At 39.7% G+C, this 24,059-nt stretch overlaps 3 protein-coding genes and 1 long non-coding RNA gene across 12 annotated transcripts in view; 2 read left to right on the top strand and 2 right to left on the bottom strand.

The window, feature by feature from the left end:
- Positions 1 to 681: 681 nt before the first annotated feature.
- On the bottom strand, positions 682 to 5,389 carry LOC105219508 (alpha-mannosidase 2). The gene is made up of 11 exons (XM_011195707.3): positions 5,052 to 5,389; positions 4,753 to 4,995; positions 4,535 to 4,682; positions 4,294 to 4,465; positions 3,931 to 4,232; positions 3,666 to 3,852; positions 3,007 to 3,604; positions 2,559 to 2,935; positions 1,997 to 2,498; positions 1,346 to 1,933; positions 682 to 1,283 (listed from the first exon to the last, which is right to left on the bottom strand). The coding sequence occupies exons 1-11, from the start codon at positions 5,160 to 5,162 to the stop codon at positions 1,128 to 1,130; spliced, it is 3,384 nt and encodes a 1,127-aa protein (XP_011194009.1). The 5' UTR covers positions 5,163 to 5,389; the 3' UTR covers positions 682 to 1,127.
- Positions 5,390 to 5,736: 347 nt separating this feature from the next.
- On the top strand, positions 5,737 to 10,711 carry LOC105219496 (transcription factor Sp4). Of its 2 annotated transcripts, none has more exons than XM_054225849.1 (4): positions 5,737 to 6,008; positions 6,080 to 7,511; positions 7,569 to 10,444; positions 10,579 to 10,711. In XM_054225849.1, exons 1-3 carry the CDS (start codon positions 5,989 to 5,991, stop codon positions 9,468 to 9,470), a joined length of 3,354 nt encoding a protein of 1,117 aa, XP_054081824.1. In that variant the 5' UTR covers positions 5,737 to 5,988; the 3' UTR covers positions 9,471 to 10,444; positions 10,579 to 10,711. The 2 variants fall into 2 exon arrangements, with proteins under 2 accessions (XP_054081824.1, XP_011193996.1); XM_011195694.3 differs by having other exon boundaries at positions 5,737 to 7,511; positions 7,569 to 9,192; positions 9,268 to 10,444.
- A 36-nt stretch (positions 10,712 to 10,747) lies between these two features.
- Positions 10,748 to 11,314, bottom strand: LOC128919953 (uncharacterized). 3 transcript variants are annotated; one of them, XR_008470064.1, is made up of 3 exons: positions 11,270 to 11,314; positions 11,063 to 11,196; positions 10,748 to 10,991 (listed from the first exon to the last, which is right to left on the bottom strand). It is a non-coding gene; the product is annotated as an uncharacterized LOC128919953 (long non-coding RNA). The 3 variants fall into 3 exon arrangements; XR_008470063.1 differs by having other exon boundaries at positions 11,063 to 11,300; XR_008470065.1 differs by having other exon boundaries at positions 10,748 to 10,906; positions 11,063 to 11,300.
- Positions 10,776 to 24,059, top strand: part of LOC105219622 (CCR4-NOT transcription complex subunit 6-like) — a 38,705-nt gene continuing 25,421 nt past the window's right edge. For 2 of the 6 annotated variants that reach the window (XR_008470062.1, XM_011195901.3), the window contains exons 1-6: positions 10,817 to 10,924; positions 11,846 to 11,877; positions 12,216 to 12,344; positions 12,565 to 12,570; positions 12,661 to 12,847; positions 13,042 to 13,217. Coding sequence is in view for 5 of the 6 variants with exons in the window: in XM_011195901.3 (XP_011194203.1) it covers positions 11,871 to 11,877; positions 12,216 to 12,344; positions 12,565 to 12,570; positions 12,661 to 12,847; positions 13,042 to 13,217 (505 nt within the window). In the remaining variant the exon portion in view is untranslated. Of the gene's footprint in view, positions 10,941 to 11,845; positions 11,878 to 12,215; positions 12,345 to 12,564; positions 12,571 to 12,660; positions 12,848 to 13,041; positions 13,218 to 24,059 lie in introns of all 6 variants that reach the window. The other 4 variants (XM_011195894.3, XM_011195922.3, XM_011195916.3 and 1 more) reach the window with 4 other exon arrangements.

Below are 24,059 nucleotides of genomic sequence, written 5' to 3'. Positions count from 1 at the left end.
AAAAGATTGTACCTTCTCCATTTAGAATTGCAGCTCGTATTATTTTCTTCAGCAATAAATAGAAGAAGTCGCACAATAGTGAGTCATCTTGTCTGAAGCCTCGTTTGGTATGGAACGGCTCAGAGAGAACCTTCCCGTATAATATAAACCGCAGTAAAATGTCCGCAGATAACATTAGACACCACTTGATTTCCAAAAAGAAATATAATGAAGAAGTCCTCACAGTGGAGACTAAAACTACCCAAATACCGAATTATTTAGAACCATGGATCAGTACTCTCTCTCCTGAAAAATGAGACTACGAAAGAGTGTCATAATGAGAAATCATAATAAACTTTTCCTGTTACTATAGTCGGTTTACAGGCTCCGTAAAGTCTGAAGACCTCAAGGTCTGAGCTCGCCTCAGGTAAATAGAAGAATAATGAAAGAGAGTAAGAATGCTAAAATGATGTACTAAATGTGGTTTAACAATATGAAAAATGAATACAAACAAAAAAAAAAAACAATCCGTTCCCAACACAGTTGGGTCCATCAAACCAGAACCGAAGAAATTTTGAACCAGCAAATTTTTCAAATTCCTTCAAAATTTGTTGGTGGATTTTTTTGGCACTGCAACAACAACAGTAATCTAATAATCAATATTTCCGGACGCTTACCATTCAATCGCACACATTTTAAAGAGTTTTAGTCATTCGTCATTTATTCAAAATTCATTATTACAGATTTAGATTTGTAAGAACTCGTCAAAGTCGATTACAATGAGACGGTGCAATAACATAATTCGCTTTTGTTGTGAATATCATAAATTCTCAGAAGATTCATAAAATCATAAGATTAAATATTAAAAACAAAATGTTACCGTTATCACAAGTACACACATAAAAAACGTGAACAAATAAAAAAAATTAAATTAAAGCATTATCATAATATGATAAAATAGGTGGCCTACAGCAACACAATAAAATAATGTGCCTAGTCAAAAAACGGTACATACCGACGAGTAACAGTTGCTTCGAGAGTCACGAGATTCAATGTTTCTACATGTAACTATAAACTAAAGCTACTAAAATAAACTAAAAGGTGGTCTCATTGAATTTTTTGCATAAATTAAATTAGTTTAAATTATTTTAGCCGAGATGTTGCACTATATAGGCCTGTGTGTCCAGCGGGCAGAGATTCGTTACCTCAGCGGTATCTAAACGCTGCGGCGGCTGTAGGAATGTGAGGCTTGTGTTGTAAACACCAGTGATTGTGGCCATCGTCAGCAGTTTGCGCAAATTAACCTGCAATACAGAGGAGAGCTGTGATTAAGAAACGTTTGATAGGCTTTTCGATCATCACTTACAATGCCAGTCTGCTGATCGGCGGCACGGCACTGCAGCAGCAGTGTGCGATGCAACACAACTCCCGTATTCAACAACGGCTCCTTGGGTGTGCGATCACGTGCCACGGGTATTTTGGTTATAGTCGGTGGTAGATTGCGCATAACCGCAATGCTGGTGTCTTCGCTGACGCCACTACGTGCCTCACCAAACGACGGCAGCACACCCAACCAATTATTTTCGATGAAAATAAACTTGTCCAACGGATGCAGCAGCGTTTGGGCAGCCAAGTAGGCGTTTGGTGTCAGCGCGCCTGATGGGTGAGTTTCCGAGAGTTTCAGGCAGGTCTCTATGTGCTCCAATACCACGCGGAATATATGCAACACCGGCTGATTGTCCAGCACGCCTTGTCCAAGGCCACGTTCGTCGTCGTGCGTTAAGCGGCGATCTTGCATGATCTCCAATTCGCCGGAGCTCAGCGATGAGCCACCCAAAGGCTGGCCGGTGAGCAGTGTCAAGCGTAGAGTGCTATCTTCAATGTACGCAGTGGATGGTATGGGGTAATAATTCGCTTGAAGCGGCAATTTTGACAAACGTCGACGCTTAATTAGCTGTAATTCAAAAAAAAAATAAGATAAGAAAAATTCATTTACCGTTAGCTCAAATTGGCATACCTGTAGTCCATTGAGATCTGTGTAGAATATGTCGCCATTCTCTATGCGTGTCGACAAACGCATGGCGATCTCTGTATCATCCATACGTCCGATATCGACGAGATTCTGTATTTCCGGCGCACCGCCACGCAGCACGGTCTGATGCACCACGAATGGCAAACCGACGCTTACACTGGCTTCCAGCGGGCCCTCACTAACGAGCACGGTGGGCGGTGCCATGTCAACCAGTGGCGTAGCCGGTCCATGCGGCATGAATAAGTAGGCGCCAGAACGGTCGCCGCTATATTTATAGAACTTCAGCTTGATGGGTGTGTGTGGTGCATGCGCGTCAATCTGTATGGATTTCAGCAAGCCGTCACCGCTAAAAGCGACTGTTGGACCGCCAGCCACGTGCAGCGAGATCGGGCGATGCTCGCCGAACTTCACCTCATGCGGATAATTGCCTATGCTAATCGAGGTTGGGTTTGTGGTTAAAATGAGATTCGTCGCATACGAGGTGTATCTGTAATAAACGTAAAAATTTGTTTACTGCTCTGATTTTTATTTTGCTGTTGAGACATACTTATTGGCGCTGCTTTGCGCTTGTATTGTATACGTGGCCAGTCCCAGTGGCGGCACCTTCGCCTTGAACAGCAAACGATATTTGGTGGTGGACGCTTGCGGTGTGATGCTATTGGAGGGCGTGTGACGATGCCAGGTCCACACAGGCGTTATTTGCGCCTCCACCGGTTTATCTTGCGAGTCACGCACACCCATGTATGGACTGGAAACGTAAAAATCGACGAGTTCTTCACGCCAACGCGCCAAGGAATTATGCAAAACAATGTGTTTAGTGGGCAGCTCGTCGCCCAAGATAATCGTGCTGCGACTATCACTCGGGCCGGGCCAACGTGAATCGTCCAAGTAGAAATAATGGAAGTTGTAGTCTGGTATATAAATCTGGCGATGCAAAAGCGTGTTATTTTAGTAAAAAGTAAATAATAAAATTATAATTTTTTTTTAATACATACCGACGCCTTGGTGAGCAGCCTATAAACCGACTGCTGCATCACGAATTGGCATGCCGTTACAGCGCTGAGCATGCGGTGTGCATAGTCGTTCACCACATGCGTCTTAGCGGTGCCGGTGATGCCGTCGTGGTGTTGAAAGAGTGAAAGTTCACGACGTGCATTTTGAAGCTTTTCTTCGAACTTTGCTGCAGGGTCCCACGAGCGCCAAGCATATAACATTTCCGCAGCGCGCACATAATGCAAGAGCACACGATCCAAACGCTTGTAGTAGGGGCGTGATGTGTAGTAGCCAGACCAGTAATTGTCCGAACGATCTGCGTAGGTGAAGAAATCGCCACTTAATGTGGGGAATTCACGCTTCATTTCCTTTTGCTCTTGGTGCACTGCGTCGAAGTATTGTTGTAGTGTGCCAAATTTGGCTTCGACGAAATGTCGGTGCTCGGAGTTGATGTGATCGAAAAGCGCTTCGTAGTTGACACGCTGTACGTCCCATTCGGTGCTTTGGCTAAAACGAAAGTCGTCACCTAACGGTATGAGTAGTGCATTGGTGCGATACAATTCGGCCTTCTTCTTCCATTGGTCGACAATCAACTCCGCGCTAATGACGTATGGAAGTGAGAATTAGTAAAAGCAAAATATTTATAATAAACGCAATTCACCGTTGTGCAACATTTTGTTCCGTTATCGGTTGTGGTGGCACATGCCAAGGGCAGGAGAGTCCAAACTGATGCATACGTTTGAAATCGAATTGACAACAAATCTTCGGATCCGGACCGCAAGTGTGTGGAATATCATAGGAATAGAATGGCATCATGTGTGTGAAAAGGCCGGTGCTGCCAGTGGTATCTGAAAAATAAAATAAATAAATAAAAGAAATAAAAAAAAATATATTTTATACATATACATATGTATTGCATAAATTACCCCAAATTTGACGCCAATGAAATTCCAACTGCCGCTTGAGCGCCAATTCTTTTTTAACGGAGTAATGTGTGCGTTGTATCAGATGGTTCTGAAAGCCCGATTTTTTTAATATATACGGTAGCGTAGGGCTATGTCCGAATGGATCTATTGACCACGAAGATGTCGGTGTGACATTCAAATTTTGCTTCAACCAAGTTTGCCCTTCGGTAAGTTGCATCAAAATGCTAAGCCAATGCGAATTCGCTTCGTCTGGCATCACCCAACCACCCGAAACAAATTCCAGTTGGCGATTTTGTACTAGTCTAAAAGCAGATAATCGTAATTAATCTAACAAGAAGTATTAAAAAACAAGAGTTGACGCACTTTTTCATTTCAAGCTTGTTGTGTTGACCAAGGTCTTCATAGAAACGCGAAAAATATGATATCTCCGCCCAGATAAATGTCATATCGGGATTCTCGCGCAAGTGCCGCAATGCATTCGACAAAATATGTTTGGTGTCGTGTTCATAGTAGTCCTCAAAGGTTTTAACCCAGCCTGGTAAATGGCATATAATTCACAAGTTATGCACGACAGTCAAAGTAATTTTTTTTTATAACTGCTTACCAGGATCGTTGTGCGAGTGCGGCACAATAAAAACCTTTAATTTATTGTGCTCATTAAAGCGTATTGGATCATACTTGATGTTCCAACCTTGTTTCCAAACTCCACCATCTACGTCCGCAAACGACCACTCATTGTACATATCCAGCATCTGGAAATTAGTAACAAAATTAAGTAAATCACTTTTGTTATTAATTATTTTTTTCTTTGTAATTTTTCACCTGCACATCAGGTTGGGGAACCTGTTGAAAATCGAAACTGCATTGGTCCAATTCCGCCAACACCGGCTTTTCCAAAAAGTCATGCTCCTGTTGCCGTTGTTGTTGGGTTTGTTCCTGCCGCAACTCCGCTTTCTGCTGCCACTGGTGATCTAATCGATTTTTCAGGTGTTTCATTTCCTGTCCATGGCGGTGTAGACCATCTTCTAACGATTGCAATTTAGATTGCAGTGCACCATAATAAGGCTAATACAAAGGTATATTTAAAACATTTTCAAATATATAAATTATTATAAAAATACCTCATTTTCTCCTGTAAGTGCAACGAAATTTATTAATATATAAACTACTAGTAAGAGGCTTAAACAAATGATGCATAAAATCAATGTGAGCCGGCGTCGTGGGACCAACATCGCGCATCAGCCAAGTCAATTCGTTTAAGGACTTTCTTTCAAAATGGTCCGAGCTTACGTCTAATGCATTAAATAATTACTTATATATTTAGACCACAATCACGAACATATTCTAAGTACATTTTCGAGAGAAACAAAATATTTATCACACTCAACGTCAGCACTAAATTAAAATTTATTTTTTTATTCATACAAAATATTGACTTTTATAAAAAATGTCAAATATTTGACATACTCCAGAGAGCGTATAATACGTTCTCTAAGAACGTACTCCGTTGTTTATACTAACACAGGGTGTTTACAATATTTAGAAGCAACAAACACATATCCACTATCAAATTTTACTGTTCCCACTCAAATATCCTTTATTAATTATAGATTTAAAATAATAATATAACAATATATGTATAAAATATAAATATTAGAAAAACAAATTAACATTATTCTTAACTTAATGCCCAAACTTTTAACAAAAATATGTGTTTTATTAAATTGTGTCTTAACGACCATGCTTAGTAGTCAGTTTTTCTTGTATTGGCAGCACTTATAAAATGACAGTTTACTAATATGGAAACACTGGAAAAGTGATTTTTCCATAATGGCCGCTTGAAGACGTTTAATAAAATAAACAAATTAGGTGAAAATTTTAATTTTTCACAAAATATTATTACAAGTTTTCAATAATGTGTTAAATTTGTGTTGCTATCCGCATGTGAATATGTTATAATAATATAAAGTTCTACTATTAAGACGTGTTATGAAGTGAACAGAGTACAGTGCAAGTGAAAAAGTAGTCAAGCAAGAAGTTGGGTGGTACGAAAAGGCAATGCACTTTCGAAACTATTAGTGAGTATACAAGAAAGTATAAGTTCGTTAAATTTAGGGCCAATTCTCCAAATGATTCAATATAAAAATAGTGCTCTTGGCGGTACCACCGTAAATACGAGTGCAAATAACACTGCAGGCCAGTCCGCAACATCCACCCCCACACAAGGTCTGCCACAGCAAACATCAGCAGCACCCAATACACAAGTAAAAGCGACATTTGTTAATGCTTCACCTACAGCCCAAGGAATACCAACAAATGGGAATAACAATGTGCCCTTGCAACAAATCATTAATTTGCAACAACTGCCTCAACAGTTTGTGCAGACTGCGGGCTCGGCGCAACAGCAAGCGCAAGGAATTCCGGGTCAAAATATGTTTCAAATTGTGCAACCTATGCAAACGGTGACCATTGATGGACAAGAAGCTATCTTTATTCCAAATTTAAATGCTGCGCAATTGGCAACTGCGGCGCAGCCTATAAATTTTAATGGACAGCAAGCATTTATAACACCTAATGGTCAAATAGTGCGCGCACCGACCGCAGCTCCGCCCCCAGCTGCAATGCAGTTACAGCCTGCAACACAATTCATACATGGCTTAGGACAAGCTATGCAACTGCCACCAGGTGTCGGATCGGGGGAGCAAACATTGTTCACTATCCCTGGCACTAATATACAAGTACCTGTTGTAAATGCAGCTGTACAACAACAACATATATTACAACAACAACAGCAACAGCAAAGCCAAACACAGTCGTCAACTAATGCCAGTAGTGGGAATGCTTCAAACAGCGGCAACACGTGTTCCTCACAGCCGCCAACAAGTACCACGCAAGTTCCGACAAGTTCTACACAAACAACAACATTGCCTAGTACGATTACTATACCAGGTACCAACATCCAGATACCCACGTCTATGGCAGCTTCAAATGGTTTATTGGGAAATTTAAGTAACTTATTGGGTAACAACACAATCAAGTTGGAAAATGGACAGACTTTGCAAAATGTGCAAATAAGACCAGCAGGAACTCCCGCTAATACTAACCAAGCTGGAATACCACAATTCATACAATTTCCACATGCGCTGCAGCAACCAGCTGCGCCTACCTTGCAACAAACTGTTGCCGTACAAGTTCCAATACAGACTGGTGGGGGCCAGACAATATACCAGACCGTGCATGTACCCGTACATCAGTTGAATGCAGCAGGACTGCCTAATATGATGCCCGCACAAGCCATGCCAATGTCGGCTGCGTTACCTCCCACGCAAATGCAAATAATACCACAATTCGCGCAAATTGCCCAAATAGTGACGCCCAATGGACAAATACAACAAGTGCAATTGGCGCCATTGAATGCAATGCAATATTCTCAACTGCCACCTAATGCAAATATTATACATATTCAACAACCACAAACTCAAACCGCTTCAACTAACCAACAACAGCAACAAGCTGCCGCTGCTGCGGCTGCTGCTCAAGCTGCAGCTAGTGCTCAACATCAACAACAACACCAACAACAGGTATGTCAATGTCGATTCATTGAAAATAAAATATTTTTACAAACATTTTATTACTAGGTCGCTCAGCAACAGCAGCAGCAACAGCAACAACAACAACAGCTACTAAATGCATTAAATGCTGCGTCGGAATCTGGCATACAATTACCCACAAATCAGTCAATTACAATAACGAATGCCCAGGGACAGCAGGTGACAGTGATACCCGCGCAGCAACTGCAACAACTACGAACTGCCTCCGCGCCTAGTGGTCCCGGCACCGCCCCAAATCTTATACAGCTCCAGCAGTTGCAGGGCATTCAAGCGCTGCCCATACAAAATATACCTGGTATAGGGCAAGTTCAAATCATACAGGCAAACCATCTGCCACCGCAATTACAAGGAGGTTTTCAACATGTAATTTTGCCACAACAGCTACAACAACAACAGTTACAATTACAACCCAATTCAGGCGTCGTGCCGAATGCGCCACAGTCATCTCTTCCTCAAACCAACACAACTACGTCTACGGCAAGTACAAACTTGGTGCAGCCAAAAACAGAACCCCAAAGTCCATCACAAGTGCAACACACCCTCATCACAAACATAAAACAAGAGCCACCGGATCCGAGTCAAACACCGCAGCAAATAAAGTGGGTGGTGCCACATAACATGACTGTAAATATGCAACAACTGCAGTCGCAGCAGCAGCAAGTTGAACAGGCACATCAGCATGCATCGAGCGAGAATGCAACAACAACAACATCACTACCAACATCCATACAGATCACAGCCGTCCCACAAACGCAAAGCTTCACTATCACACCCACTAATCAAACGCGTACCACCATGTTAAAGACGCTTCCCACGAACATGTCGGCCGTAGGCGGTATTCAGCCACCAAATAACACAATAATGACGCCGAATACGACGGTAACATCCAGTGCCGGTGGCACGCAAATCACAATAGCGACTGCACCAGCGGCATTAGCTCATCAATTGCAGCAACAGCAGCAGTCACAATTGCAAGCTATGCAAACGCAGCTAAATGCAGCTAATGCTGCAACAGCAACAACGGTGCCAGCAACAGCCACAACCTCTGTGAATGTCAACATAAATGTGAACGATGTGAGTGCGGGCAATAGTACCAGTACTACCACCACTGGCATGGGCGCCATCAGTGGTATTAATTCCAGTGGGGGCGTAAACATGGTTGGCGGACTGGAAATAAAACCGCGTCTGAAACGTGTCGCTTGCACGTGCCCCAATTGCACAGAAGGTGAAAAGCACGCCGATCGTAAACGTCAACACATCTGCCATATACCGGGTTGCAGTAAGGTGTACGGCAAAACGTCACATTTGCGTGCGCATTTACGTTGGCACACCGGCGAGCGACCCTTTGTCTGTTCATGGCTATTCTGTGGCAAACGTTTTACGCGCTCCGATGAGTTGCAGCGTCATAGACGCACTCATACTGGCGAAAAGCGTTTTCAATGCCGTGAATGCAATAAGAAATTCATGCGAAGTGACCATCTCTCCAAGCATATAAAAACACATTTTAAGGTGCGATCGCCGCTTGATCTTATGGATCTGAATATGAAGCAAGAGGATAAAGTGGGTGCGCAACGATTGGCAGAAAATGGCAGTGACATGCAGGACAGCGGCGCCACTTCCAACGCAGCTAAAAGTATTACAACAACCAATGGTATGTTGACAATTGAGTTGTCGAATTCGGCGGTATCCAATGTGACGAGTACACTAACGGGGTCAGCAATTACAGGTAATGCTGGTGTAAATGGTTCAGGCGTTGCAATGCAAATTACGCAATCGACAGAAGATGACGACGATGATGGCACCAGCGGTAGCTATGTGGATGATGATATCGATGATGATGATGATGAGCTGGACGATGATATTGATAGTACCGGTGACGAGGAGAAGATGACAATTACAGTTAGTGAAATTGGTGATAATTCAAACTAACATACGGAGGCACTGTTCATGGAACAGTTCGAATTTAATCAATTCTAATTACGGTTTCGATTTGAATGTAAATAAGTTAAATTTAATTGCACCGAAAAGCGAAGCGATATTTTTTATTTGTGGTGTAGTATTTTTCTAATTATGATATTAAACGTAAGCATATATTTAAGCTTATATTTGCAGTGTAGGTGTAAATATCGACTTAACGTGTAGGTAAAATTTTAAATTTAAAATATATGTTGTCTTTAGTTTTTATACAGTTTATTCTTTTTTTTTATAATCGAATTATGCATATGTAATTTTAGGCATAATGTTTTGTAAAGTACATTCATAAAATGTAGAATTTTAAATTCAAAATATTGAGTACATTGTAACATACGCCAAGCAAAATTTAGAAAGAAATAAATTTAAATACTAACAAACAAAGTGCATTTATTTCTTGATCTTTCTCTTTGTTGATTATAATTTTGTTATTTTATTTAAGACGTACATTTTTACAAATTAACGCTACAGATAAAATACCATTAATATATTGATTTGGCGATTCGAAGAAAATACCTGAATACCTAATTACTCTAAAATAAAAAAAAACATCGACAACAATTCTTTATGCATTTTAAATTTAAATACAATAAATTTTCATAAAAATGTATTTATTGGTATATTAACCCCTGAGCTATCGGTTAACTAACAAAGAGAGTTACCAGAGATTGCTGTTAAAGTATTGGTGAGTTGCTTAATGTCGAAGTGACCAGACTAACCGAAATACTGGTGTACAGTAATTCTTTCAATCCAATCCAATTAGAAAGTTTGTGTCTTTGATGTTAGTAACCATTAGGGCTGGCAGCACTGTTAACACTTTTCAACGATGGTTTTCACCAATGTATACAAAACAATTTTCTCAACAACACAACAACGAATGTTAATGGAATGCATAAACGCCGTGAACGAAAGTTGAAGAACGAAGAACAGAAGTAAGGAAGAAGTGTGGTTATTTAGTTAAACGCAAATATTTTCGCTTAAATAAAAATAAAACATAAACCATATTTTAAGTTCGCGCTTAGCAAGGAATGTACGATAATATTCAAAGAAAATACAACAATTACAGAGCAACCGAAAAGCGGTAAAATAATAGTGGATTAAAACGGTTCAGCGTAACGAAAAGGGCGCCCCAATTTCACCGACATCAGGCTGAGTTATTGGCTTCTTTAAAACAACTAGTGACTCCAGCGGGACAGCAACTGCAGCGACATTGGGAAAAGTGGTTAACGAGATAGCGGAAGTATTACTGCTATATAAAGTTAGTAATATTGGTTACCTGCAATTACAAACAGTGGATACGAAAGGAGCTTGCAGCAGCAATATCATCAATAGTGGCAACAGCAGCAGTGATTGCAATAAGGTCTTGATAGGACGCGGTGGCTAGCGCGGAAGTACTGAAACATTGGGTAAAAGTAAATGCAGGCAGGTGTATGTGAAATTTTGTTTCCCTTCCCAATTTATTTCGTTTGAGATTTTTGTCTACGTTGTCACAATTGGGATGTTTTACTTTTTTGCTGCGCTATTACGACGTCATTTTTTTTTGCACTTACCTTAACGCGCATAAATACCACTTCAATCATATGCATTTGAGATCAAAATACTAAAATATACACATGCATATGGTTAAAAAGAGGTCCGTTTCTTGATCCTTGCAATTAAAACTCTTTGTACTGCTAATACGGTACTGAAAGCAAATTAGGTTAGAATTGTTTAAACAGTAGAGGAGATCCGTTCCCATTGTTATAAGAAATACATACAAAATCTTTGACGGATATCATATTACCTACTGAAAATGTTCACCAATTTTTTTTAATATATTCATATTTAAATGAAGTGATTATACATACTTTGCGGTTTGAAAATTTAGTTGAATAGATAAGAAACCAGAAATGCATATTCCGCAAAAGTTTATTGTTATGCGAAATGTTTTCAACTTTTCTTAACATTTACATATTCAAAGCAATAATAATAAACAAAACTGTTGCATATAATAATCGGATTGATATCATATTATAATGAGGAACTGTTATTTATTCTTCTAAAAAGTTAAAGCGATACATTTGGTTTCTAATAATACAAATTTGTGCTATGAAGGAATCTAAGTTTGCACTTAAACCTTTGAAAAGTTAAATACTTTCAAAAATATGGTCACAGTTATTTAGTCTCAGGTTGCGCATGCTCTTTCTCTAAGTTGAAATCCCGTATCCCTTTCCTTACCTTTGTTAAATTGTTTGTTTTTAGTTTGCATTTATTGCTTGTTTATTTGCTAACAACTATCACATCAAACATAACAATGAAATAATATTAATCAAAACTTTATTAATATTTTGCAGAGACGCTTATCATCAGGCGGTTATTATGAAAGGTTATCATTTTTTTTCAACATTTACAAATTAAAAAAAATTAACTTTTATCATTAAATTTATTTATATTCAAGAAATAAATTGTAATCAAATCGATTTATTTCGTTATAAATGCGATTTTTGCAACTTATCATTTATTTATATTACTAATTACCTACATAAATGTCTATTAAATTATGTTTTTTTTTTTTTTGCATTAACTTAAAAAAATATAATTGTATTAATACATTAACTACGCGAGCCTAATCGATTTGTATTTTCTCGTAACTCTATTTAGTATTAATTTGACTTTATATTTAAAACACGAAAATCTAACGCATTAATTATTTTTATTGTATAGGCAATTTGTACAAAATGTCTCGTAATAAGGAGAAATACGAGAGTGCAAACAGACGACAGCAGATTTTTATGTCAGCAGAAGATGTGGCTGCCGGGAAGAAATCCTCGTGGACTGGCATCGAGATAACAGGTAAGCTACAGTTAATCAAAATTATTTTTTATTGTATTTTAGTTTCTGCATATATGTGTGTGTTTACATTAAAAAGAATTTTGTTCATAGTTAAATGTTTAATGATTTGAAACAGTAAGGAGAGTGACCTGTATTAGAGCAAGTGTGTATTTAGTGAAAATGTGTTTCAAAATTATTTCGATTTTATTAACCATATATTTCGGTTTATTTTCTCTTTCAGCAAGAAGTGTGCATAACTAATGATGATACGTACATACATAAATGTGTACGTATTTAAAAAAATTTCAATGTAATTTATCTTTTGTCATCTTTACAGGCTGTGTACGCAATATTAGTCCCTCATTGTGGGAATTTGAACATTTAACAGCATTGTATCTCAATGACAACCAGCTGTTACGTTTGCCCGCCGACATTGGTTTGCTATGCAATTTGCGCACACTGGATCTATCGAGCAATAAGTTGCGCAGTTTGCCTGCCGAATTGGGCGAGCTCATACAGTTGAGGTAAACTAGCTACATCAACCGATAAAAAACTTAAAAAAAAATTGGCAATAGCTAAAAAATATATTAATTTTGAGTTGAACTTTGGAGATATCTAGTCAAAAAATGCTATCCAACATCTCTTATTTCCCTTATTGGTTTATCTAATTTTATTTATAAAAATATAATTATTCAGCATGTTGTACATATACTTACAGAGAACTTCTGTTGAACAACAATTACTTGCGTGTTCTCCCTTATGAAATTGGGAAACTTTTTCATTTGCACGTCCTAGGATTAATGGGAAATCCATTACAAAAAGAGTTTCTATCCATCTATAATGAACCAAATGGCACCCAAAAACTGCTAACATATATGTTGGACAATTTGTCAGGTGAGTGCTGCATTTATTTATTATACATATACATATATATTACCAAATATTATACGCGTTCGCATGACAGTCGGTTCTATGTGGCGGAAAAGTATCGGGATCGATATCCGCAAATATGAATAAGAAATATATAAGTATATTATATTCTTTCCTCCAACATATACGAGTTATAATGACGGTTCTAGTATCCGTACCCACGACAGTCGGTACCCGGATTTGTATCCGGTCAAGGGCTGTCAAATCGGCAGCATTCCTCAAAATTATTTTGAGATTGTTTTATGCCAATACAACAACAACGCTTCGAGTATTTTGCTCATAGCTGTAAGTTTCAATAACCTTAAAACTAGTTTTTTCTAACTGAAACACATACATGACGATAAAAAATACTAGACAAAAATTAAGTTATTGTCGAAATTAATTTCTTTTTAAGAACTAAAAAATGGGTTACTTGAAAAGTATTGAATGAGATCTATGCATGTTAAATATATATTTTTTTTTTGTGTTTGGGTAAACAATATGAATTTGATAAAACAAATTTATACTTTACAAACTCCTTTATTATTTTTTTTTTTTGCACTATATCCTGAGCATCTCTAATGTTGCGAGAAATAAATGAAAACGAACTCGCCTAACGGCTACTCTCCATTACTCTTTGCTGTCTGGCATGTTCGTGCTTTTACTGTTCATCATCGTCGATGTGTGGCGCGTACGCTACAACAAACTGGCTGCAAATTGCAACATTATTTCATGAACACTTTTCTTTAATACGTATCACAACAGCAACAACAATGATCGCATAGTGCAATTACCGTCCACATTCAAAGTGGTTGTTGTGGTCATAAACGTCTATGCGAGCCAGCCGATCAGCGTAGAAAGGTGCCACTGAATGTAGCCGGTTGGAAAATCTTCAGCGAAACACACACACACACTCGTGTGTGCGCAAGTTGTGACGCACTTGTTGCCGGATCGGCTGGTCAGTAGCCGTTGATTTGCGTTGCTACCAGTTTGTTGTTGCCTTGCACTTTTTTCCCCCGTTATTTTTCAGTCATTTTTGCACTGTCGCATTAGCCTTGCTGCTGGCACCTGGTTGCGTAGGAACAGTGAAAAGAGAAAGTTTCCTTGCAAAACATTTCAATCACAGTTCGTGCACCGCCGCCAGCAGCTGTAAAATGATACAAATTCGCCTACATTAAAACACACACTCACACACATATATATCTACGCCCATTAGTCAGTTATGATGTTTTCGAAGCATCATAAAGCTTTTGATCAAAATATAAAAGTGTAAACTTTTACTGCAATTTAATTTCCCAAACGCCTTGGTGTAGTGTTTAGAGGTCAATCAACTACAATACAGGAGCTCCGTTCAGTTCCAGTTTACGATCGTGATCGCTTTCGATAAGTCCATTGCTTATCAGAGCATGATTTTACAGATATTTTTGTGCCGATTATTAGATTAGTTTAGATTAAGAATTGAGGAACTCACTGCGACCTATTTCACCGTCTTCTATTATCACAATACAACATCTAACCCCATCGCATTCAAAAAGCTTCATAGTGTTCCAGGGCTGATGGACGTGATATTGTCTCTTTGGGGATACAGAGGCCCCATTACTTGACCCCTTTTTCTCGCGATCGCCGGACAGTCAAGGAGTACATGCTCCGGTGTTTCCGCTAATATATCACAGAATCCGAAGAGCAGATTCCTAGTTTGTGTAGATGGCACCTTAGTCTGCAGTGGTCAGTATAAAGTGCCACTAGTTGTCTCAGTTTATTTCTTGGAAGCGCTATCAATTGTTTAAATCTTCTCTGGTTATATCTTCCAAAAAAGAGTTTGGATCGAAGAAGTCCCTGCAAATGCATCCAGCAGCGGTTCCTACTAGAAAAAATATATTCCAAAAATATATGTAGAAATCATATTAAAAAAACGTATTCAGAACTATCGGACCAGAAGTCATATATTTAAGCCGATCAAGTATTTAAACCGTCAAGTGCTCTATATTCCATTTTTATACTCTCGCAACAAATGTTGCTAAAGAGAGTATTATAGTTTTGTTCACATAACGGTTGTTTGTAACACCCAAAACTAAACGAGTTAGATATAGGGTTATATATACCAAAGTGATCAGGGTGAAGAGTGGAGTTCAAATCCGAATGTCTGTCTGTCCGTCCGTCTGTGCAAGCTGTAACTTGAGTAAAAATTAAGATATCTTGAAGAAACTTGGCACACTTATTTCTTGGCACCATAGGAAAGTTGCTTTCGAAAATGAGCAAAATCGGACCACTGCCACGCCCACAAATTGGCGAAAACCGAAAACACATAAAGTGCCATAACTAACCCATAAATAAAGCTATGGAAATAAAATTTGGTATGAAGGATCGCACTATGAAGGGGCATATTTGGATGTAATTTTTTTGGCGAAATGGCGTGGCCCCGCCCCCTACTAAATTTTTTGTATATATATCGCAAACCAAGAGAGAGCTATATAAACCAAACTTTCTGCAGACATTTTTTTTAGCCAATTCCTAATGCAGTCCAAAAATAAAAGAAATCGGATCATAACCACGCCCACCTCCCATACAAAAGTTAGGTTGAAAATTACTAAAAGTGGGTTAACTCAATAACGAAAAACGTCAGAAACACTAAATTTCACATAAGAAATGGCAGATGGAAGCTGCACTCAGATTTTTTTACAAAATGGAAAATGGGCTTGGCATCGCCCACTTATGGGTCAAAAACCATATCTCAGGAACTACTCGACCGATTTCAATGAAACTTGGTTTGTAATAGTTTCCTTACATCCCAATGATATGTTGTGAAAATAGACCAAATCGCTTCACTACCACGCCTACTTCCTATATACCAGAACTTTGAAGACAATCTGAATCGTTTACTTTACAATATATAAAGTAAGTACTAGTGAAGATATCGGTGCAGAACTTTGCACAAATACTATGTTAATAGTGTGGCAGCCCCATTCTAAAAATCGCCGAAATCGGACCATAGGTTTTTAAGGCCCCATATATCCAACACGAGGACCTCGGTGCTTCTAAACTAATATTATGGTTTCCAACTTTCAATGGACTTTATACAATATATATGACGAATATGTGGGTCAAATTGTGTATTATATAATATAAATAAAGTTAAATAAATAAATTGCGAGAGTATAAAATGTTCGGTTACACCCGAACTTAGCCCTTCCTTACTTGTTCAATTTAAACTTATCTAGCCTTTAAGGATTGATGTCTCGTTTGAACAAAACAGTGAGCTTAATGTTCTATGCAAACCTTATGTATTCGTATATTCTTGAAAGTTTTCGGTGTCTTTAAATATTTCTGATAAATATCAGAAATTATAATCTCACAATATTAATGAAAAGTGCAATATAATACGTGAATATTAGAAGTGACACACCTCTATAGTGTTCAAGAGTCTGCACTAACTCCGCTCCGTCATATGCACTGTTTGGCTTGTAAGGTCGCCATCATCAACTGAAAACAACAAGGCCTACAACACCTCATGGCGTTGGATCAGAACCTTCAATTATGAGTGCAAAGATATCAGAGCGATGCTGCGAGTCTAATGCTAACACACCAGACTGACGCATCAGTGCAATGAAGCGTTTACAACAAGAACCTCTACTCCACTTCTTCTACTGTGCTAGTGAGTTAGTTAGGTTCGAGATAAAAGACTGGTTTGAACAAAACAAAAACAAAAGAAAACATAAATAACTATTGTACATGACCTCGACACGAAAAGCTTCTGACGGACTTTAGCATAAAGCCAAAGAGATTACCACGGCATACATATGTAATTATCCGCCCGTCAGCTCAACTACAAACATACATACAAACAAATGTCGGTATGAACATAAATACATATGTATAGTTGTATGTAAGTGGTACTATTGTAGGCTGGAGCTGAGCTGAGCTTTCGTAAAAGAAGTCATTGTCCATAACAACAAAGAAGCCATGAAAACTGCAGCGCAGATTGGGAGCGCGGTGAGCTAAATGAGCGTGCCAACGCTAGTGAGAAAATCAACAAAAGAGAGAACGAGAGAGAGAACGAACGCATATGAAATATCGTGTGGCGTAGAGCTCTTGCAATACCAACGCTCTCAGCGTTGACAAATCGTAAGCAAAGCTTTATGCAAGCGCTGGTTGGAAAGCCAGTCTTTGATTTTTTCTGTCTGCTCGTGTTTTCGTTGTTTTGGCTCTTGCTGCTGCTGCTGCAAGTTGCGCCACAGTTTGGTAATACCGTACCACCTGAGTAGCGGTGGCAGTGTTGGTTGGTAGCAGCAATCAGCGGCCATGTCTTGTCGCAACATAGCGCCGAAGCAGCTAGCTTAGTCTTCGACGAGTTTGACTCGGAAACGGTTGTCGTTAGCGGCTCAATCTGCATTTATTACGCACACTGTAGATACACTTAACAGAAATACGAAATATCTTCGGGCGTTTACACTATCTACATATATGCGTGGAAGCTAAAGGAAATTGCGAAATGTGCAACACACAAGCTGACTACATACAAGCTTGGTTGTGATTAATTTTCGATATGTTGAAAAACTACACCTTGGAGTAATATAACGCCATTGCAATTCGACTGTTCGTTCGCGTTTGCGCTTTAGCTTTGCAAGTCAAATACCTTCCACTGTTGTGTTATTTCGCAATTGTTAATTTGGGTTTTGAATTTTCCGCATAAATAAATTTGCAAATTGCGAAAAATATGTTAACTTTTTTGTGAGCCAAAAAAAAAGTAGTATATGAAAAAGCAAAATTAGAAAAAAAAAACAGAGCAATAAATCATAGTGAATTGTTGTTGTGAATTTGTGCGTAACGCTCGTGTGTATTCTGTGGTTACGAATTCGGTTAATTAGCCATTCGTTGGCAAGTGGACTCAGTAAACCTTGAAAACGCACACGCACTAAAATAATACGATCAAAGCCCCTGAAATTGTATCTCAATTTAAAAGTTGAAAAAAAAACTACGAAAAATACCTTAAAGTACTACGTAATGTCCTTGCTGTTGTCAGGCACTCCAAAAAGTTATCGTTTTCCGTGAGTAAATCTTCACAACGGCAGTTGTAAACCCCAATAAGGATTATGCGACCCAATGCCAGCAGCGGCTGTTGTGCGCTAGAAAATGTTGCAAACACTCCGGCCCTACGCAGCTTGCCACCATATCCCTTGACAGCGACTGCGCATTTGCACTCACACCTACCGCCGCATCCGCATCAGCAACAAGCACAACAACAACAACAAAAACATCATCGTCATCAGCATCAACAACAACAGCAACAACACCTGCAACATCAACACCACTTTCACGCGCCGCAACATCTTGTACAACAACAACAGGCTTTCAACCATTGGCTGCCCCAACAAAATCTCTATCCACCAAATGCACACAAAAGTGTTGGCAATGGCAGACATCAAGCTTTGTCTTTTGCCACGCAATCCACGTCGACGCTGAACCAAAATCAGAACCAACAGCAGCAACACCAGCAGTTGGCACCAACAACGGGGCCCCATTCACACCCACAGCACCAATATCACCAGTACCTCGGTGGCTTGCAGTCGTTGCACCAGCAATCCACACATGCCCCACATCATTTTAATGGTTACACTTCGGCGAGTCAACCGCGCTCAGGTCCACCGCCGGAACAGTTGAACTCGAACACTGCCACAGCGGCAGCAACGCATTCACATAACTTCCCCAAACTGTCAACAGCGTCGGTGATTAATCCGCAGCGCATCCACGAATGCGCCGGCATACCGCTCATCTCCAACGCCAGCACACATCTGACAGCGAATCAACGGCAACGCGTCCAACGCAAACTATCACGTTCGCCCGTGCCCCATCAAAAGCTGGCAACAACAGTTGGTGGCGTCGAACAGACGTACAATGTACACCATCCCACTTTTTATATGACGCGCAACTCCAATGCGGCCAGTTGTTCGCAGATTTCTCAACTCGCTGCGCATGCTCAAGGTGCGCCCTTGTTGCTACACAAACAACAACAACAGCAACTGCAACAAAATGCCGCACAAAAATGGTCTATGCCAAATAATGTGTCCAATGGCTTTCCCTCCACAACGTCTGCCGGCAACGTAAAATCAGCTAATGGTGACAAACCTACACGCAGCACACTGCGTTACCAACACTCTGCACCGGCCGCACTCAGCACACGTGGCAAGGAGAATTCCGCAACGCACGCGGCGGAAGAGGTTCCAACTGTGTCTGAAACGCCCAAAGAGAACACCGACAGCGGAGAGACGGCATTGCCGCGTATAATTAAACCGCGCAAACGGCGTAAGAAGGATCGCAAACCGGCAACTAACGGTATTTTCCTGAAATTGGATGCGATTTCAAGTGCTGCCACTGCGGCTGCAGATAAGGAGTGTAAGGCGGCACAAGGAAATGGATTGGGCATGTCACAGTTATTCTCTAGACAACATCAACAATTACAACAACAAATGTATTTGAACACGCCTGAGGACGCCAATGAGAACCATAAGTTTATCAACTTTTACATTGGTCACAATCAAGCAATAGAGCAACAGGGTTTCACTTCAAATCCCCAACACTCGAACTCCAAACCAAGAAGTCTGCTGCAATCCGCTTGTTTAAAATCCAACAATTATCTGAACGGCGTCAAAATTACACAATGCGACGATACACAAGACGAGCATGGCATTTGTTTCTGCAGCGACTGTGATCCGCTCCGTTCGATTTGGGATTATCCGCTGAGGCGCTCTCTCTCCGATTCGTCAACCGCGTCGGCACGCACGCATTCCGATTCATCATCCACGTCCTCTTCAACGTCGGCGTCGCCCTCACATGCATCCTCTACGGAGGCATCATCATCGTCTTGCTGTTCATCGACACCGTTGACAGACAGCGCCATCTCGCCCACAGCCGCACTTTCACGCGCAGATCGCGTGGGTGTTATTGGCTCCAATCGCAATGTGCCCGATAGCAATCGGGATGCGACGAAGCGCACCGATACGCTATGCGACGTGTACGGTGGCAGAACTGCCACGAATGGTTGCCTCAGCGATTCGAATGACTCGGGTTACGGTGACATACTGAGTGGCATCAATATTGCCGATGATTTCTTCAGTCAGAGTGCAATACACCAAACAAACGCTGCGCAACTAGCGCCACTTTTCGAAGCCGCCACCACCGATATGGGTTTGAGTGCTGCAGGACCAACGTCGTCGTCATCTAATCGTTCAATAAAAGCTGTTGGCGCAACACTGCCACCCTTGCTGCCCGCAACCGCCGATGCATTGCTAACCGAGAGTATTAACGAGATTTCACGCAAACTTATCGAAACTTGCGGCAGTGAGTTGTCTAACGAACTGGTGGCGGGAGCGGCGACACGTTCAACGAGCGTCTATTCGCGTTGCAGCAGCGATTTCTCCACGGATAGTGGCATCGACAGCGCTGCCATTGTGAATTGTGATGAATTGGTCTTTAAGTTTGACAATCTGCAATTTATGTTCGATCCAATTGCGAAGTGTTCCATAAATGATGACAACAACAACAACAGCAGTAGTAGTATTAACAGCAATGCGGTGGTAACACCAAAAACTGGCAATGAGGAACAATTTCTTCTGAATGCCTCTAATATGAATATCCTCTTCGATGTGAATAATAACAACAATAATAAAAGTATCTACGAGTTTGAAAGCGAAAACGAACGACAACAGTTACAGCAATCAGCAAACGAAAAACATCAACAACAACAGCAACAACACGATCAACAATTCATTAATAATTGTTTCGATCTAGTGTGGCCAACAACATTTGAGCATTGCATACGAGAGACGGCAACAAAAATACTAGATTTGGATGTGAATAAGCAATTGGGCGCATTATCTTTCGCAGAGATCGCTTAGATGAGGTACGAGTCTGTAGAAGACACCCCTAGAAGTGCTCAAATAATAAGTTCCTGTTAATCCAAATCAAAATCAAAATCTTTAGTTGTAGTCTTCTATATCGCTACCCGTTACGTCGAACCCTTTCTCTAAATGCGCTCTATCCACAATACAAGCGTGCGTTGAAGAAATGCATACACTTAAAATTCGTCTCCAGTGGAGTGGATTACGCAACAACATTATTGACCAAGTGAAAACCATTGCGTGGCTCAAGGGCCTGGCCAGGGGTCGGCAACGCCACAAGCGACCAACAAAATTAAACGATACACAAACAAAAAATTCAAAAAAAAAATATTGCGATGAAAGCGAATTGCCTTTACAAAAACCAACACAAAATCACACACACGCAGAAACCGCAATGTAAAAACAACAACACAATTGGTGTTCGGTGTATCGTCTTTGCATATTTTTATTACAATTGCGACATCGCTCTTTTTTACCTGTTTCCGTTTGTGTTGTTGGTCCAATCGGAGAAACAAAAAAAAGAACAGCGAAAACAACAACAACAATGTTGGTTACAAAACCAAAGCACCAACAGCAAAAAACGGCTGTGGTAACAATTGCGGCCACAAGCTTAACAGCACGGAGACAAAAGCGTCCAGCGCATTAGTGAGCCCAAGCAAAGTGTAAAAAACGAACAACTGAAACAATAATATTAATATGGCAACAACAAACACACAAGCGACTAATGCCAAACACACAAAGCGACTAATGCCACAAAAATAACTATATTAAAAGTTTAACAAAGCGAGCATTGTGTATATAACAGCTAACAACTAAAACACACCAAACAAAAACAAAAACAACAGCAAAAACACTGCTAAAGAGCAAACATACATAATTGTGCGACTGAAACGTGTATAAGGCACCCGAGGGATCAAGCAAGCCACCGTCGAGTCTGCCGCAAAACCGTAACCAGACAGCGCCACTACAAACAGCAACAACTAACCAACAAAAATAAAGCACAAAAACAACAACGAAAAAAGATAAACACAAACAATTGAAATCCAAACAGTCAAGCCAGACTGACTTGGCTGTAGGCCGTAACAGAAAGGCAAAGCAAAGCCGAAACTTTCACTTTCTCTGCACTCACCAAACCACAACAACTCACCAAAGACGAACAGATCAGCTGCGCACCAACCAACGGGCGAATGTACGACTGAAAGTCCGTCCAACCAACCAACCAACCAGCCATTGCACCGTGGCGTCACGACATGCAAATTTATGAACCGAGCTCTAAGCTAAGCTAAGCTGTGACTTGAGCAGCACCAACTTATGCGCCATGTAGTGCTGAATGGAGTTACAACGGCATGCCATGGCTTGACATGCAATCGCTTATGGCCACGAGTGACTGGCAAACGTCGCGTAATTAGACATTGTCTTCGTTTTATTATTGTGCATTTTAGTTTGTGCTTCTATGTCGTTGTTGGTATCTGTCTCTCTCTCTCTGTAGCTGTGTGGACCATTCTAGTGGGTGTGCTGTGCAGTAGTGATCGCGATGATTGAGTTTCATCAAGCACACTTGCTTGGTTGGTGGCCCTCATCTGAAGAGATCTGCAAAGTTGTTGGAGTCCTTTTAAGGTTCTATAGCGTGGGCTCCAATTTCTATATACATAGACACACATAGTTATTAAGTTTTATATATGTATATGCATATTTCTATAACTTAAACTTTCATATTTATTGCTTATCTTTAGGAAATTGTAATATTTTAATTGTTATTTCTACAGTATTGTTATTTGTGCATAAAGGGTCACACACAAACAGTAAATTGAGATTGAGGTTATGGTTTAGATATAGTTATGAAATTCATAAGAATACAATAGGTTAGTTGTAACTGATTTAGAGGTATTTATAGGTATGCGGGTTAATAGTTTAGGTTTTGCGTGTATTTATATTTCGAGATATATTTTAATGAAAGTTGATTCAAAGTTATCAATCACAGCTTAAATATAATATTTTTGTTAAGATTTAATTTTTTCTGCTAAGCGCATAGCTTTTATTATTTATTTATTATCTATTTTTTTAGTGTTTTTTTCTGTTTATGTTTAAGTCTATGTGCATAGTAGCGCGAATATTACGGTTAGTAACAATTTGTGTGGTTAAACTTAGCGGAGCGTGCAAAAGTATTAGTGAAAGCAAGAAATAGAAGAAAATATGCAAAGTTTAACTTAGTCGTATTATATAATATGCGTTTACTTTCACTACTTTGCGCCTTACCCTAAACGCTGTTTTGCATTTCGTTCCACTATGCGCTTAGCCTAAATAACCTTAAGTGGCTAAACACAATTTTTTGGGGATTAATTAGAATGTATGTAAGGTTTTTGACTATAGGTTTGTTTGAAATGAGTGGTGTGAGAGTCACACTCAGTGATTTCTGATCGTTTGTGTGATATGAAATTTCAAATTTGTCTTTGTAAAACGATAACAAGCGATGGCTTATTTCCCTTAAATAGAGGTTCATAAAATTGTGCTAAAAAAATTTCAGTACATAGATAGATACATACATATCAGCAGTTAGACGCTCATACTTTCACGTCTAAAAATAAATATTCTTGCAGTGGTCAGTATAACTTAACAAAAATATTTCGGTTAGTTGATGGATAAATCTCATTTCTAATTCTTGAACGAAGGAAAAAGAAAAATATTAAAGTTTGCATTTTTGAGAGTACTAATATTTTTGCAAACTAAAATCACTTGGAAAGTATTCCCTTCAGTTTTTGAAAACTCTACTTTGGCTGTTATAACAAACTACCAACCAACCAAACATAAAAAAAACATAATTTGCAAAAAATAAACTAATAAATTAGCCAGCGCTGTGCTTAATAAGCCCAACATTTTCGTAAGATTTCATTACACTGAGTTTAGTTAAAGAGTTACGAACTCCAGTCCTTCA

This window comes from Zeugodacus cucurbitae, chromosome 2 (genome assembly GCF_028554725.1).
Source record: "Zeugodacus cucurbitae isolate PBARC_wt_2022May chromosome 2, idZeuCucr1.2, whole genome shotgun sequence".
In the NCBI taxonomy this organism is placed as follows: domain Eukaryota; kingdom Metazoa; phylum Arthropoda; class Insecta; order Diptera; family Tephritidae; genus Zeugodacus; species Zeugodacus cucurbitae.
The sequence above is the reverse complement of the archived record's forward strand: the minus strand, read 5'-3'. Positions and strand labels throughout refer to the sequence as shown.

Coding starts and splice junctions, on each gene's coding strand:
- LOC105219508 (XM_011195707.3), bottom strand. CDS start 5,162: ATGTTGGTCCCACGACGCCGGCTCACATTGATTTTATGCATCATTTGT. Junction 4,466..4,534: donor GCACTCGCACAACGATCCTG/GTAAGCAGTTAT, acceptor GCCATTTACCAG/GCTGGGTTAAAACCTTTGAG. Junction 2,936..3,006: donor GGCTGCTCACCAAGGCGTCG/GTATGTATTAAA, acceptor TTGCATCGCCAG/ATTTATATACCAGACTACAA.
- LOC105219496 (XM_054225849.1), top strand. CDS start 5,989: ATGCACTTTCGAAACTATTA. Junction 6,009..6,079: donor ATGCACTTTCGAAACTATTA/GTGAGTATACAA, acceptor ATATAAAAATAG/TGCTCTTGGCGGTACCACCG. Junction 7,512..7,568: donor AACAACAACACCAACAACAG/GTATGTCAATGT, acceptor TTTTATTACTAG/GTCGCTCAGCAACAGCAGCA.